This window comes from Ambystoma mexicanum, chromosome 9 (genome assembly GCF_040938575.1).
Source record: "Ambystoma mexicanum isolate Mex_15411 chromosome 9, UKY_AmexF1_1, whole genome shotgun sequence".
In the NCBI taxonomy this organism is placed as follows: domain Eukaryota; kingdom Metazoa; phylum Chordata; class Amphibia; order Caudata; family Ambystomatidae; genus Ambystoma; species Ambystoma mexicanum.
In genome coordinates this window covers 696,473,075-696,491,136 of record NC_090931.1, presented here as the reverse complement: position 1 = coordinate 696,491,136, position 18,062 = coordinate 696,473,075, and the positions used below count along the sequence as shown (strand labels likewise).

Sequence of the window (18,062 nt, the reverse complement as noted above, 5' to 3'; positions counted from 1 at the left end):
AGACGCCAGCAGACGGTGGGGGACTGATCGAGTTGGAAGGGCAGCAGTGAGAGACTGCAGGAGGCAGGCGACCAGCGGGAAAGAGGGCAGCAAGCAAAGGCATTGGAGGAGTAAGGCAGAGACAGCAGGAATGCGAAGCGTAACAGGAGGGCAGCATTAGCAGTCGGAGTATTTCAGGGGCTGGGAGGGCAGAACCGGGACAGTGGCAGTGGGAGTGTATTTACAGAGCTGGGGCGGGAGCAGTGGTGCAATTACGGGCGGTGGGTGGCAGCCTTAAGCACCCTGGACAGCAGCACTGCGAAGTATTGAGGCAAGGGTGAGGGTGACAATGGGAGGGTCTACGGTAGCGTGGCGGGCAGTCTTAGAACCGTGGACAGCAGCAGTGGGAGGGGCTGAAATAAGTGGGCGGGCACTACGGCAGCTGGGATGGTAGTTTCAGCACCATAAACAGCAGCAGTGGGCGGAATTGCAGGAGCCGGGGCAGCTTCAGCAGCGTAGACTGCAGCGGCGCGGGGCACGGAAGGAGCGGCAGGACCGCCTCAGCACCAGCAGTGGAGAGGGCGCCCACCAATAGGAGCGGGGGAGCGATAGCGGCATACCAGCATCACCCCCGAGAGGAGGCAGCGAAGGCGGAAGATGCAGCAGGCGGCGGGGCTGTGACAGGCGGTGAGGGGGGCCGGCGGGCACTGCGATGGCATCGAGATAGCCCCTGCGGCAGGTGGGCACAGACGCGGTATGCCCCGGGAGTCCCGGGAGCTGTGAAGACAGCTGAGCCGCACCCAGCCCGGCCCACCGCAGCCCGCAGCCTGCCGCAGAGACAGCGCACCCCCTCACACCCCCCGCCCGGGAGCGATGAGCCATGAGGCCGACAGTCAGCACCCCCCTGCTGCAGCTTAGGCCCCCTCCTGGCCCTCGCCCGCATCCCTTCCTACTCTGCAGCCTGCTGCTCACCTGCGGGCCCCGGGCCTGGGGGTCCTCCGAGCCGTACACCGGTGGGTACCTGTGATTATGTCGCGGCGTCTGCCAAGCCATCCGTGCGTGTGAGGTGTGCACGGGCTGCCGCATGAGTGTGTGTGGGGGAGATTCGTGTGACTCTAGAGGGGTCCGCCACTAGACTGTGCCCACAGGCGGTATAGCATGTGCTTTTACGGCATAGGGCGTGAATATGTGTAATCTTTAGCACGCACGCACACGAGCCATCCCACAGCACCATGGGCCCAGGAGCATATACATGCACACAGCCCATAGCATTCACGTATAGATGCCCCCATAGCCATACCATGCGCGTATATACGCTTTGCATTAACACGCGTAGCTTGGAATGCATCTATCTATACTAGGATCCATAACATGTAGATATGGAGTCTACATAGCTCGCAAAAAGGATAACAAGGAGGAGTACCTGCATAGGTGTGCCCTATTCAGATGCATAATCTAAAGACTCGGCATATGAAACATAGGGCATGATTATACAGTGGCTGTAGAATGTGCACACAAGGGATATAGCACGCACATATCAGCAATATAGCATGGACATATTGAATGTGTGATGCCTTCGTACATAGAAGCTTTGTACCTAAATACAGGAAGCAGCGGAAGGGGCATATACCACTGGCATATAGGGTGCACAGCCTGAATATATAGACACTGCATATAGTGTCATTTCATATAGCTAGGTATTGCACCGCTCAGAGAAACCAACTTGAACATATGGGAGGAGTGAGCTGACCATATACGTTTGTGGCATGGACATACAGAGGGTGTACCATGTTCTATAGCTTGGGCATATAGCAAATGCAGCACGATCATATAGCATCAGTATAGAAGCCACAGCAGGGGTCCCTGTGCCATGCACGAGCTGCACCTATAGCGCTATGTGGGAGCTATATTGTTGATTGCTTGTTTATTCATTTGGTTTGGTTCTATAGTGTCCATGTCGCATGGCAGTCCCTATCGTTCACAGCAGGTGCTGTAAGGAGATTCATAATTCCCAGCATGCACATTAAAGGCCTATAGCAAGCACACGAAGAAGCTATAGTTTGTCATTAATTAGGAGCTATATTTCCTAGCATGAAAATACAATCGAGAGTGCGTGAGGAGCAATAGTAAGCACATAGAGAATGCATAGCGTGTACACGCCGTATCACAGATACACCAATATGGAGTCAGAGTACACATATAAACATGCGATCATGCGCAAGCGATATCTATAGCATATGCATTTATAGAAGCACGCGCCAGTAATATAGAATTCACATAACTGTAGATATAGCATACATCCATAGAAGCCACAACTTCCACATATAGGCGGATAACAACACATTTTAGCTTTGGTGCACACAACTTATAGAATCTGTAGGGATTTGAGCTTTAGGCCCTAGCGTGCAACTAAAGAACCCATAGTATGCCCTGTAAGTCATTGTTTTTTAAAAGAAAAGGGTCCCAATTGTTGATGCCTTTGGTGTTTCGCACCGTCTCAGTTGCGTAGGTGGCCTTCTTCAGGATGCCTGGATTATGGGGTGGTGCTGGACGGAAGGGGTTTTGAGAATTGGCATGCTGACCGCCACATGCCATGTGCACGCTGTAGATCAGTTGGGTACTGGCTGGGCAATCTTATGGGTAGTAAGAGGTGGAAGGTCGAGCGCTGAGTTTGCGCGGGCCTAGCGGTAGCGCCCTCTACTAGTTTTAACAGCAGGTCTGTCAACTGAGTTGCGGTGTAAAACATACGTTTGCTGTGCTTTCCTGAAGGCTCTGTCGCCTGATATAGAACACGGTGTGCAGTCATAATGTCGGAAAAAAAAATTCGAATGACAAAAATGTCGAAAACAAATGTCGAAAAAAAAAAGTCGAATATATTTTTTATTTATATGTATTTTTTGGGTTTGGTAAGTATAAAAAATGGGTAAAGTATAAAAAAAAGGGGTTTGGGGGGAACCCCCCCATTTCGAAAAAAAAGTATTGAAAAAAAAATGTGACTTTTTTTTCGACATTTTTTTTTCGACATTATGACTTTTGACATTTTTGTTTTCGACCAAATTACTATAAACCATAGAACACATATGCCTGAGGAACCCGTTCCAGAGTGGGCCGTAAGTGGTGGGAAAGGATCTAGTGCTGATGCAAATTTTGTTGGAGCAGAGGCTGCTCAGGAGGAGCTAGACAATGAAACACAGACGTTGATTGGGCGACTAGTTTCAGAATCCGATCTTGAAGGTTTTCTCCAACTCCATATTAAGCCCCGTGCCGGATGCTGATAACTTTTAAATCCACTCTTTTAACCACTGAGAGCCCGGAGTGCTGGTTTGTGGCAGGAGAGATGTAATTGATGAGGTAAAGGCTTAGTTGTGTTCTAGCCAATGCCATTGTTCACTCATTGGAGGGATCCTAGGAGGTTGACAGAGTTGGCCTTGCTATAATCCATTTGTTTTAGGCATGAGATGCCCATGACTAGTAGGACTTGCACATGTTTGGTGAGGTAGGTCCATATATGCCTTAGAATCCGCAGTCGTGAGAAGCAGGATCTCACCTCAGGATTTATTGGGGTAACAGGGAGAGTCCTGCATCACTGTGTACTCCTAGGTTTTTTACAGTGTGGGGGAGTCGTTGGAGGGCACGGGTCCACAGGACAATGCCAGTGGCACTAGAGAGATGCCCAGGAAAAGCAATGCCGGTCTTGTCTCGGTTGAGCTCTAAATGGTTTTGGGTCAGCGGTCTACCGCTTGGAAGCAGATGGTGAGTAGGAAGGATTGTCCCCCATTTGGGGTGGTAATCTTGACTATGACTTGGATGCCCTCGTCACATCTACAGAAGGCAAACCCCATCACCCATCATAGTTGTTGGGATGGTGAGGTAGGTGCTGAAGGTGAGCATGAGAAGGAAGTACTTTGTGGGACTTTCTAGGTATGGTATAGTTTTTTATATAGCACCTATACACAGGCAAGTGTTTCAAAGCGCTCAAGGAGGGTGGGAACATGGGGAAAAATCAAACAGTCGCTCAGAGCCCTTGAAATTCTGAGACGATAATAGTATGCACAGGCAGAGTATATGCATAAAAAATACATTTAACTGTTTGGGAGACAGCAAATAGGCCTGCCGGCGATTCTGCAGTTTTAACAGTGCAAATAAGGGGTGAAAACAAGACAAGTGAGAACAGACAGACGATCTTCAGGCACGTTGCATACGGATCGAGCAAGTGCACAAAGGGTCACAGGGAGGGGGAGGATCAAGTGCACCCGTCGGTTGAGACTGGGGTAAGTGCAGAGAGAGCCACTCTCTTGGGTTAATTTCTCAGTGTGGGTGGGGTGTAGGGCCCTGAGGCAAGTGCGAGAGAGGACTGGTGGGGTGCCGGGGTCCAGTGAGACTCTGAGATACACCCGGCGGCCAGTCAGCATGATGTAAGGAAGAGGAGAGAGAGAGGGAAAAAACAGAGAACTGCGTTAGCAGGGTAGACGGAGAGAGATGGAAAAGGAATAGAAAAAAGTATTGAGGAGTTTCTGGAATTGAAGGAGATCTGGCTCAAGACAGAGGGCGGCGGGGAGGCTATTCCAGAGGGAGGCACCTGCTGAGGATAAGGATCTCCCTCCAAATCTCAAATAGGGAATGGGGTAGCAGTGGAAACGAAGAGGGCATGGATATAATGTGGGCCCTATCTGTGCAGAAGTGAGTAATCAGAATCTTTGCATTTCAGCGGACCCTCTTTCTATACACTGCACACTGTGCAATTGCAGGAGTCGCATCCCATTAAGCCGAAAGCGCTCACTAATGCAGCAAGGCCTTCTTGCTCAGCCCCTACTCTCTGGAGTCATTGCAGTGTCTTCCAGTTTGCCCGCTTCAAGCACTCTAATTCACGCTGTACCACATCAGGTGGGTCCCCCATTCCTTCTTTATTCACGACCCCTCCCCCTCTGTGCAAGTTTACTACCCCAGCCCCCACCCATACTAACTTATTTTGAGCTGTTTACATCGGAACAAAATTCTCTGGATTCGTTTGAAAACCCCCTCATATTAAACACATTAAAAAAGCTGGGGGAAGTAGTTTCCCTGTTATGGCAGCGCAGGCATGGAACACCCTCCCTCTGTCCTTGAGAGCAAACCAACCCCTTTTCAATTTTAGGCCTAACACCATAAATTGGCTCGTAGCTAAGGATTGTTGACACAACTGGCTTATCCAAGCCCTGTACATGTATGACTATATGACTCACTGGCACTGTAACCTCTGCCTTTTAATGTTAATGGTATTTTGTATATTCTTCTGTACCTGTATATTGTGTACACTCTTCTTCTGTACTGTATGTATATTTCTCTCTGCCTTATTATGTATACAGTAACTGTATCTATTTTTTTTTTAAAGCTTTCAGCGTAAAAAAATACAAACTTTTGCTTATAAACAAATTTTCCCTCATCCAAATACACAAGCCAAACCTATTGTTTTGTTTCTTTCTTAGTTCTTTCTTCTTAACTGTATCTATTGTAACCTAGGCTAAAAATATACTTGCAACTCTGTTGAAGGCACCCAGATACCTTCAGGTGGGTGCGTCATATAAATAAATAAACAAACAAACAAACAAACAAACACCTTTGGCGTGTCAGTCCAGCAGCTCACCATCTTTTAGGATTGCGACGTCCCAGAAACAAGCCTGTCTGTATTTTGTAAAATGTGTTTATTTCTAGCGCGCCATAGGCCGCAGATATCAGTACCACGCACAGTGAAAAGCAATGGCAGAAATTCCTGCCACCGGCACTCATTTTGAGCACAATGAGGTGATCTCCAAGCTCGAATCGAACACCAGGGATTCAGGGAGCCAGGGATCAGGCAAAGTGGGCGTACCAAGTAACGCAGAAGAGACACCAGACCCTTGGTGCCTAAGAGGCAGAGCCAATGTTATCAGGAGTTTGTGGCGGACCATTTTCAAGTGTTTGCTGAGAAGTCCAGAAGGATTTACGCACCTGCTCCTCTTTTGTCAATTTCGACCCCCAATAGTATTCAACGCGGAAATATGTAGTAAATTAGTTTTCGTGGTTGGTGGAAAAACAACCTGTGAGAAGTGTGTGAGCAAAATTGATGGCTTGAAATTGTTCATTAGTTCTTTGAGCATTCTAATCGTTTCATGGCCTTGACAGGGTTGGGTCTTTAGTGTGTAATATCACTAAGTCCAGGAAGGATATCTTGAGGAGGAGTTTCACGTCAGCAGTCTTGAATTCTCCTCATGTTCCAGGGAATACGGGTAGGGAGATATTCTCTATGCTGGGTTGCAATGACAGGTCTTCAAATAGGGAGACTGGGCACCGGCCCAAAAGGAGGCTTTATCATTTCGTTTGCTAGGAGTAGGGATTGGAGGGGAAATGGGAGTAAAGACGTTTATGGTGGGCAATAATGATAAGGGAACCTGAAAGTGAAGGTTGGAAGAGGATAGGAAAGGCAGAGCCTGTGGCACGTACTGCCAGTTAGATTGCCTCACTTTAAAAGTGAAGTTCGATACGAGTAGGCTCCATCTGGATTAAGAGGGTTGGGAAATGTTGCCAGAAGCACCAGTCTTTCTCAATTCCTGGATCCGTATTCGGAAGCACGCTTCACGAGGGCATGGCGTGGACAGGCGTCTTCCCATGTCGTGTGCTTCCTTAGTGTTTTGCTAGAGTCTTAGAGGGAGCTCAGAGGCCTGTTTTCCTTGGAGTTATCGGGAGCGTGACATTTCTGTTCTATAGAACAACACAGGACTTTGTCCCGGGAGAGGTTGCGATAGAACCATATACCTTTTTTTCCTACACAGTCCGTTGAGTTTCTGGGGGGTAATCTGTCTTAATCAGCAGAGTTTCAGCTGCAGAGGGAGATTCATAACTTCTCTTGAGTCCTCCAGATTTAGGGTAGGTGGGGTCTAGGAAGAAGGCAAGGCTGAGTGCTTGGGTATCTATATAGCAATATGATTCCATAACACACTTAGGCAAAATCTGCATCATACTCATAATAAAGTATTCTATGCATAGACGACAGCTATACCATGGATAGATTAGAGTTGTACAGTATCATGCATAGATCAGGACCTTAATAGGCACATACAAGAGTGATATAATTCTTAAGCGATTGTCCATGCTAAGTGACAATTAGACTGTGCATATATGGAAAGGCCCTATTCCATAGGTATATGAGTTCTCTATGATGTATAGCTTCGATTTATTATTGCACTGTTCAATGTTATACATTGCATGCATATTTAAGAATTATCATCAGCTAGCATCAGAAAACAGGAAAAGACTTGATGTAAATCCTGCAGTGACCTCCAACTTTCCTCCATTGCCAAGGCCGACCACTATCAAAACACAATTGCCAAGGCCAACAATGAAAGCAGAGTCTTCTTCTAAGCCATCAAGCATTGCATCAACCCTCTGCTAAACCCACCCATATGGCACGCCAACAAAAAATCCATGTACATCAACTCTTTTTTCCACAAGATCTGTATGATCTGCCAGCTCATAGACAGCAAAACCACAACTAAGAGCAAACTACAAATCCCATCTCGCAAAACCACCACTCCATGCACTACTTTCAAGACACTCACTATGGAAGATCTCACTTCCACCCTTGAACCCCTCAAGGCCATATCATACACAGACGACATCCTTTCTGCCTCCGTACTCAAGACACTTCCGAGTGAAGTACTCCTTCCCTTACTAGACAATCATCAACAGCTCCCTCACTCAAGGAACCTTCTCCTTAACCCTCAAGATGAACAAATCCTCCCTCTTCTAAAGAAACCAATACTGGACCCAGACAACCTCAGAAACTACTGCCCCATTATCCATTTTATTTTCCTAGGCAAGATCCTTGAGAAAGCAGTATCCACGCAACTCCTTCACCACATTAAAGCCAATGACCTCCTTCAGTCTTATGATTCTGGAATTAGAGCCAGATAGAGCATGGACATGGCTACCATTAACGTGATCGACGATACCATTAGCATCCTTGATAATGGCCATCTTTGCCTCCTGGCCATCATCAGCTGGTTCAGATCCTACCTTGCTAACCACCACTAATTCATCCAAACGGATTCCTCCAGGTCACTAAGTCTTCCCATCACATGCAGATTCCCGCAAGGATCCATCCTTTCTCCCTTGATTTTCAACCTCTACATGGAACCACTCAAAACCCTCCTGGCTCCACACAACATCCACATCCACCAATAAACATGACATGCAGGTTGACCTCAAGATATCTTCAATCGAAGACATCCACAGTCTCAAGCTTGCCTCACATTGATTCAGTCCTGGATGCCCAATGCTTACCTGAAGCTCAACCCCTCAAGGCCAAAATTCTTCTGTTGGGCAACAACACTGAACACCCTGATATCCAGGCCTGGATCTTGGATATGCCCCTCAAGGGCTTCATACCCCAGCTGGCCACATTTGCCATGTTCTTTGGGTTTGACATCGTCAGACAACTTTCCTTCAAGCAGCACATAGCAAGGAAGACAGAAATGGCTTCGTACCAAGTTTCTCCTCTGCGTAAAATCAAGAACTTCATCCCAGACAACTTCAGATCTGGTGTCCAAGCATTAGTCCGCTTCCACCTCGATTGCCTTTCTGGCAACTACCGTGGAACCCATGAGATGTGTTTTGCATGCTGCAGCACAACCTATTGAAGGACTCCACAAATTCTCCCCTAACCCTCATCGAACTTCACTGGCTCCGGCTGCAAGCATATATCATCTTCAAATCCTGCTGCATCATCTACAAGGCTGTCGGCCTGAAGTCATCAAGCTACCTCACGGAAAAACTCTACATCTCCGGAGGCCTACAATCGACCAGAAGTAAAGACATGTGGAAACCTCAACTCTCACGGTACAGGAAGGATAGAACCAGAACAAAGGCCTTTTCTCTCTACACCTGCAGACTCTGGACCTCATTCCCATCAACACCAAGCTCACACCCTCGCGTCAACATTTCATGAAGGAGCTCAAGACTCCCCTCTTCCAGGAATGGTTCATCCCTAACAGCTAGGTCCACACACCCTCCTCTCCTCACCTAATAAGAGACTGGGTGATCTGCTACCCCCCCTGTTTCCTCCCCTGGTTGCTTGTAGATCCCTTGCTGCCAATTTGCCCGCTCTCCCCCTACCCTGTTGTTAGCTTCTCCCTGCCGTCTATCTCTGCTTCCCTCACCATGCCCTTCCCCCTTTGACTTGTAAAGCGCTTTGTTGCTTCTTAAAGCAAGGTCAACGCTCAATAAATACCCTAAACTAATGATAATACAAGCTGCGCCATGGAAAAGTCAAGATTACTATTATAAATAGATAAGAGCTTTGTGCTGCTACAAATATAGATACAACACACAGAGTTATATCTGTTACTTCAATTTGGAAATGTAGTTCAGCGAAGTTAGTACTCATCTCAGATATACCTAAGAAATATGTGTGCGCATACTACAGCCATATGTCCAAATCCTGTGCAAACTCCGCCTTTCATCCTTTTGCAGTCTCAAAATTGAGCAGCATTCATTTGGGTGACATTGACAACTATTAGTGTAATGCTTAGAAGAAGGAGTAGTATGTCATTAATCACTTTATACAATGTGTTATTATTATCATGTTCTATATGAGTTTCATAGGAAAACCATTAGCAACTACTTACATTTCACAATGCTGTATCTCCTGTTGTGATGTCACAGCAGAGAATTATGGAATTCATTATCAGCTTTAATGATGTCACTGCAGGGGGACCCAGATTTTCTCTGCACCCCTGGATCTCCGCAGACCGGAGGAAAACTGAAAAAACCCAATACCACACCCACATTTATGCACTGCATCCTAAAAGTGTGGAAAATGCAAGCATGGGAGATTCAGTGAGCCAAAGCTTCTGCATTGCCAAAATTCAGTGCATGCGGCTCATGCAGATCCTTGCGGCTTACACACTGTCAGGTTTCCATGTTTGGAGGGCGAGGGTGGAGAAGTTTAGGTAGATGGGGGTGGATGGGAGGATGCCAAGTACTCTTTTCCTTCAATGGGGATCCACAAATTTAAGTGAGGTGGTGTAGGGTGGCAAGACTTTAGATTTACTTCTTCCTTTATAGGATGGCTGAGGGAGGAGAGACCTCTGGAGGGAGGTTGGGCAGGGTGGCATGGCACCAGGGATATAGTGTCCTGCTGTGCACTGGGGAGAGAAGTACACAAGAAGGATGAGGGAGGGTGACAGGAGAGCATGTACTTTTTCCCCTTTTTCGGGATGCTGTCCATTGTGGAGTGAGAGGACCTAGTATTTTTAGTATCAGGTAATAATGTCCCCATACATAATGTCCCCATACATAATGTCGCCAGGAAAAGCCATTGGCGACATTATATATGGTGACATTATGTATGGGGACGAGTTGCTGTGATTTCCACTGCTACCCCTTGGAAAATTTCATCTGATGTAGGTGGAATAGCCCAAGCTTTTTTGATTTTTAAAACTAAATTATGTAGGTAATTCTGTTTCCGAAAGGGAGGTCTGCTAATCAAACCCCTATCCAAAAGCATAGTGCAATGATGTGCCTTTTGCTGTATCAGCCTCCAAACGTTTACAGTACCAGCCTTGTAGTGGCAAGGGCAGATTCAAAGGTTGCATGTGCATTCCTGACCACTGTGAAAACAAAGTTCCTGCTGGAAGAGTTGGAATTTTAATCTTCTGCACCTCTTTTTCCAAACGTAATAATTGAATGCCTTGGTCAGTCTAGTGGAAAATACATCTTTAAATATAAGGCATGCCTAGTTGGGCATGGTGTCTACTAAGAACACACAATTATACAGCCACAGTAATTTGATATCACAACAGTGCCAGCTCCATGAAAAGGGCTTAGCTATGACAGGACTGATGTATATTGGTGTCTGGTCTGACTTTCTCAAGTACAGCCATGTGGAACAATGGCAAGGATACTGCCCTTTTGATTCTCCTTCAGGAATGGTCTAGGGTAAAGGATCACTCTCCATGAGATCTCCTTTTAATTGGTGCCTCAAAGGCAGCACTGCCATAGCAAAGCCATTCTTATACCAGGATACCAGGATGCTGACAACTGGCATCCCATTGAAAACAGCAGGCTTGGAAAAAGGGGGGATTTAAAAAAAAAAACTCTATTTCTAATTGTCATTATATTATTAAAACCATGTAACAACCAAATACTGAGCTTCAACTGTGCACAGTTACAATACTTCTCTATATACAAGCAATGTAACCATGAAATCGCAGCAGAATATCCATCACCCAAAAACCAAACTCAGTTTCTATAAAGTCGCAATTCAACACAACATGTAAACAACATAATAAGACAAGACGAAGGACAACAAATACACACCCATGTCCCCAGCCCCCCTTCCTTTTTTTAAATAAAAATATGTAACTCACACTCCAATATTCATTTATCAATGTCCATAAAATTCATTGAAAGGTCCCCAAAGTTCTTCATATACTGTTTCTTTGTACTGCTTAAATAACAAACATTTCTCGTATTTTGAAAGAATCCTCATATCATAAAGCCATTCCTCAACTACAGGCTTTTTCCTCATTTTCCATACCTTTAATATCTGTTTAATTGCTACCAGTATGCCTCTGTTAATACAGGATCTTGTAACACAGTCAATATTTCTACCGCATCTTGGAGATTGCAGAATCACAGACAAAGAGCTTCGCGGAAGATTGATGTTCCAAATTGCGTCAATTCTGTCCAGCACATCCTTCCAGTAGTCCATCACCCTATCACAGTTCCATAGCATGTGCAACAGAGTTCATTTTTCTTTCCGACAACCCCAGCAGTAATTATTTTCCACCAGTCGTAAGTCACTCAAACGGACAGGAGTCCAATAAACTCTACCCAATATTCTTTGGTGGATGTAACGTAAGTTTAAGTCAATTTTTGCCTTAACCGGGACTTTCCAGAGTTGTTCCCATTCCTTCACCGAGATATCCTTTACCAACTGCTCAGACCAGGTCATTCTTAGCTTCTCCCTTGAGGCTAACCAATGACTCTCCAAAGGCATAGGGCCTCATTACGACCCTGGCGGATGGACCATGGTGCTAATAGCACCATGGTCCATGCCGGTAACTCTCCGACTCCGCCATGGCGGAATGGGGAATTACCACCCCATTCCGAGGTTGGCGGATTGGTAATTCCCCCTTCCGCCATGGCCCTTCCCCATTCCCATTTTTGCCCCATAGGGCATAATGGGAATGGGGAAGGCGCTAAGTACGGTGCCGCAAATTGCGGCACCGTACTTAGCACCAAGGTCCCTTTGCGGCATGGTTTTTAACGCCTGCAAAAAGCAGGCGTTAAAATCACCATCCCGCAAAGGGAACTTGTAATCAGGCGTTAAGGGTCGGCGCCGTTTACGGCGCCGTAAAACCCTTAACGCCTGACTCGTAATGAGGCCCATAAAGTTCATGAAACTAGACACTTTCTGCTGCACTGCAGAAAATAACCCACAAATCTCTGGTTTGTACGCAAATCGTTAGTCTAATATCTGTTGCCTTTCAGAAATCAAATCCTTCAAGATTTTATACCTTCCTAATTCCCGCCCATTCAGCCCATATTTATCTCTCAGATTCTCGAAGGAAACCATTTCATCATCATTCCAGACGTCACCAATCACTAGAATACCTCTATTACTCCAACTCTTCCAATTCAACATCTTATTATTCACCTGTAATCCCGTGTTACACCAGAGCGATGCATCTTTATACATATGCAACCCTTCATCACTATCTACTATCAGCAAAACTAGTGCATCCTTTGTAACAACAATTGGTTTTAGGTTCACAGCTTGTCCTGGTAGCTTCTGAAGGGAGTACAAACTTTTTACATGGTATGGTTCTAACAGTTTTTTTTCTATTTGTACCCACCAAGGCATCAGGTCCCAATCGCCATTTGAAATTATTATTATTTTTTTAACAGGAAACCCTTACAATAATTCCCTAGTATGGGATAACCAAATCCACTTTCTTGAACACTTTGAACCATAATATACCGTGGAATCCTAGCTCTTTTCCCGACACCCCACAAAAATTCTTGAAAGACTTTGTCAATACGCCCTAGGACCTTCTTCGCGAACTTTAGAAGAACTGATTGTAAAAGGTATAATACCTTCAGAAGTACATTTTAATTGCATTAACTTTTGAAAAGGGGGGAATTTGAGTAGCAAGAAGGAAGAGGTGGGCTGAGAGAAAGGTTAAAGCGTCCTGGTTACTGTTAGTACTTTCTTCCTGTCCCCTCCATTTCGTGCATGCGTGGTCCTCTGTGTGTGATGTCATAAGGCAAAAAGCACTTGTTGCATTAACCTGGATTGGATCTCTTTCAGCAGGTTTGTTTTGAGCCAATCCCCTGCAACAGTTTGCTTTTATACGGAGAGGGACTCCTCTCCTTTGATTTATCTTTGTACTGTTAAAAGGACAAGAAGTATTCACTGGAGCACTGTTGGAAGTACTGGCTTCTTCAAAGTCTTCTGCCATAGAGCTGGGAACAAAAGGCATCCAAAGCAGAGGCAAGATCTGTCCCCTAGCCACCCCCCAGGGTACTGTGGGGTTGTCTGCTGTTGGATCAAGGCCTCACTCCTGACTGCACTCGAACTACGAACCTGTTCACTGGAAAAGAAGGATCCATGTAGGTTCCAGTCAAACTCCTTGAACTGGGAGTGCTGAACAGAAGGAATTACCTTGTCCTGGAGACCCTGGTTTGGGAATAATAGCAACTGCAGAACCAAGGAAGTGACTGCTAGCTCTCCCTGCATTTCAAAACTGTCTCAACACCAATTAGGGCAACTTGAGCACGTTCCAATTTGCTGTATTTGAACCACTGGCATTATCGTTGATCTCAAAGATTAACCACCCATGCATCTCCGAGTTCGCTCCACATTGATGCAGAAGCTCCATCGTCTTTGCATATGAGACCTGCTGAGAATTCTAGCATCCCTAAATTGGTGCCACCACCTGGTCACTAAGTCCTTCAAGCTCAAAACTGACACCACTGTGGTGCCCAAATGCCATGTTTAGCACAGCCGTGTGGCTCATCAGTACCTGCAAAAAAGAAGCATGATGGATGGCGCCTGTAACACTTGGGATCCCACATCCTCACCTCCCTCTCAAATGATGTTTATTTCTGTAGTGACATGAGACATAGGAAGGGAGATTCAGCCTGCTCAGGTAAACCCAAATAAGTCATAGTGAATGCTGGTCTCATGGAGGAGGCCATAGTCAGTGTGGACATCTGAGCAGATGATGTCCCACTAGGCCAGTATGTGATTGAATGTGTCCTAGCCCATTTGAGTGAGAGCGGTGCCGGGTCTGTAGATGTACCTGAGTTCCTGCAAGTACTCATTTTTAGAGCATGTCTTCATACATTGGTACAAATCCCCCACCTAGCATAAAATGGTTGCTAGTGTCACAGCAGTCAGGTCATAAAGGGTGCAGTAGGAGAAGTATATCCCATGTCCAGACCAACTGCTAAAGGAGTTTGATGGTCTTAGCTGCAGGTCCTTGGCAATGGTAGAGCTTAGATGGAAGGGGGAAACCTTCATACATTGTGTTGCAGTCAAAGACACCATTTCAGTAGATTGTCTGTTAGGTAATGAACTTTCTGATCCAGACATATTCGCAGCTGTCACAAGAGAGAGTTCTTGGAAAAGAGGCAGGAGAATCGCTTGAGGTGTTAGGTATACAGCTCCTTTTTCTGCTGGAAAGCATGAAAGACTGGTCTAACCTGTAGCACTCAGTCCATACCTGAAGTACCTTGAGGTTCCTGCTCCTGCAGGCGAGGGTCAGTGCCCACTGAGATGTCTATTGTTGTAGTACAGGATTCAGCGATCTTAGGGTTGCCTAGTGGTGTAGAAAAGAATCCTGAGATGGTGGACTGCATAGATTCACACCTCAAGGGCCTGTGGAAATGAGCACGTTGTTGTCCTCAGCTGGAGACCCAGGTCAGGTTGAATTTTGCTACGGCCAGTGGGAATGTCCCACTCTGGGTAATCTAATGAAGCAGACAGGGGAGCAGAGTCCAAAACAGTGCTCAGACATACATGCGGGAGCCCTGGCCTATTAAAAAACAATGAGTCCAAGAATTCCACGGTCAGGTGCAGTCGGAGGTTAGTTGTTCACACAGGCCCCAGGAGTTACTATCATATTTTGGTCCTGAAAATCTGGCTGGTTACTTAGAGGTGACTGGGACATCTGATAGCTAGTCAGATCATTTGTACAGGTTGCAGGTGGGTGTAAAAAGGAAGGAATGAGTGCACTCCTTCAATTTTTGCCAAGGTTCTGTCAAGTCAGGAAGGGTGACTGAGACCCTCTTAAATCCACTACCTGTGGTTGGGTGGTCTTGTGAGAGGAAAGGGTAATATTCACAGTTGAGATCTCCCCTGAAGTAATATCTGACAGGAACCACATTTCATGCCTGTGGCTATGCAGATACCATTGGACAGTCAGCTGACCTATGCCTACCAAACAGCTTTTCAAGGCTGGAAAAATGGTTTGTGCAGTGTCCCCATTCTAGAGTACCTCGACTATGGGCAGGGAATCATATTCCATACAGGCACTTGTAAGTTTAGAATTGGAGCTACCTCATTACAGCTGAGATGGCTTTGATCAGCCCATGGCCTACCTTGGCAGGTGGCCTGATGAGAAGAGGGAGAAACTGGGGCACAGTGGAGAAGAATCCAGAGCTTTGGCATTAGACCACATCACCTCAGAGATTTTATATGATATGATAAGTGTTATTACATGGCTAGATTGGCTAAATTGAAGGTGGACCAGTCTAGCCACGTAATAATAATTGTGTTTGCTTTACCATTGATGCACAGGTTAAAGCAAACATGATACGTCTTGTTATGTGGATAGACTGGCCTACATTGAATGTAGATCAGTCTATCCATGTAATAGCACTAATATTCCTTTTAATCTTGTTGCGCAGTAAAGTATCATTACTGTGGATCAAGGGTAAAGGAAAAACGAATGCCATGCCCCCAGCAACACCCACCCCTAAATTTAGCAACCCTGAGTGGGTGCTGACACACACAAACTCACATAAACAATTTCATCCACAAATTCACACATTTAAAAAACGAATTGTTTGCACACATACATAAAAAAGACACTAACATACGCACATACATAGATACACACACGCACATTACATAAAAATCTTACCTTACCTGCACCCAGCCTCAACACATGCCTGTGCAGAGGACTGGATGGCCCTCCCCTACTCTTTGCAACGTAAACATGCTGACTGACTGGAGAGAGTGTATCTCCTGTCAGTCAGTGTGCCTACTCTGTTAGCGTTATAATGAGAGGCGTAAGAGCCAGTCTTCCGATGCCCCGCTTCCTCTCATTACTATGCGCTATGTTTGTTACAAAGTCAAAAGGACTCTGCAACAAACAAAAATGCATAGCAGTGGACGCGCCCCTGTGTAGAGGCAGGCAGCACAGTCCCCTGTCCAAATGAAGCACACAAGTGGAATGTGATGGCAGCAACTCAGGCAAGGGAGCAATGCCCCACCACGCCAATATTGGGGTGCCGCCCATGGAAAAACTTAAATAATCTAGCCACAACTAAACAGGATCCGTCATGGGCATACTGGTATCCTAACAGCAGCATGGGTAATATGAGAATGAAGCCCATTTTTGAAAATCTTACAATAATATTTCCTTCCACAAACAACAATCTGAATGAATATACAATCAGGAGCACTGCCATAGAAAAAGAAGCCATCTATCCCCATTGCTAAAATGGCTCTGATAATAGGAACCTGATGAATGCTATCTCTCAAATGTTTTGCTCTGAGTCAGAAAATGTACAAAGTCACTGTTCTTGGGTCATGATAAAAAATAAATACAACTGGTAATTTGTTTATTTTATTTGAATGTGTTTTAGTTCTGAGAACTTTTCACATATTATTACAAGACCTAGTTACAGTTTTACACAATTACAAATTACAAATTATTATTATAATACATTATTATGTCAATGATCATCTTAAAATTGTACAAAATCGTTCAGGAGCCTATTAAACATATCAAATATTCACTGAAGAAACATCATTAAAAGGGACGATATTGTTAAGTTGCACTAATAAAAGCCTATGAAATTCATAGAAAAAACATTGTTAAAGGGACGTTATGGTTTAGTTACATTAATAAAAACCTATGAAATTCAATGAAAAAACTTTGTTACCGGGATGTTATGGTTAAAAGTAAAACCGAAAAACCCCAGTAATTCACCAGTTATGGTAAGCTAAGCAACCGCCATGCACTGCTAAGACTAACACCCAGGACATGAAAGATGACATTACAATCATGAGTTTTTTCCAGTGCATGCTAATTTCCTACAACTTACTAATATCATAGTTGCCCCAATATAGCAAAATGTATGTCCAATTTACAAAGTTTCACCTTAAAACCCTGCCATTCCCTACCTTATAGCATCATTTGTAACACTTCTATACACTTTTTGCAACCTTTTCTATTGTTTTTGTGTTCTTCGACATTTGTGAACATCTGACGTCATTGCAGACTTTCCTGACATTGTCACGTGAACATCCCTGCACGTGCGGCATAATGACGTATTCACATGAGTCCCTGCTTCGCAAATAGTTCAGAACTGTATTTTCTGCTGATCTAGGAACTTTCAAGCTCAAATTTGACCCTTGCACAGCTCCTACACCTATTCTAACTCATTATCCATTAACAATCTAGCACACAGTAAAACAGCTATTTATCTTAAAAATGGCATCAGCTATTGCCATCCCTTCTCCCCAAGAGCCACCACAACCACCACCACCAGCTGGAGGATCTACCCAACAAAGAAAGTGCAGTACTTCAAAAGACAATAAAGAGGACCAAGAAGATGAGGTACAGGAAGTGCCTACCTCTAGCACCCAGAGAGAATCATGGGTGTGGCAGTTCTTTACCACTGTTTGGAATTTGCCAAAGGCTAAAGCTACCAAAGTCAAATGCATTGAGTGCAACGTTGTACTCAGTTGCAGACTACCTGGACAGCACTCCTACAGGACCTCCTCCATGCGCCGTCACACCAAATCCAACCACTGCAATGCTCTCAGA

At 45.3% G+C, this 18,062-nt stretch overlaps 1 protein-coding gene across 5 annotated transcripts in view; it reads left to right on the top strand.

Moving 5' to 3' along the window:
- The first annotated feature begins 213 nt into the window (after positions 1-213).
- Positions 214-18,062, top strand: part of ADAM23 (ADAM metallopeptidase domain 23) — a 742,840-nt gene continuing 724,991 nt past the window's right edge. For 2 of the 5 annotated variants that reach the window (XM_069615574.1, XM_069615576.1), the window contains exon 1: positions 214-992. In XM_069615574.1, the coding sequence (XP_069471675.1) occupies positions 860-992 (133 nt within the window). In that variant the 5' untranslated portion in view covers positions 214-859. The remainder of the gene's footprint in view (positions 993-18,062) is intronic. The other 3 variants (XM_069615575.1, XM_069615578.1, XM_069615577.1) reach the window with 2 other exon arrangements.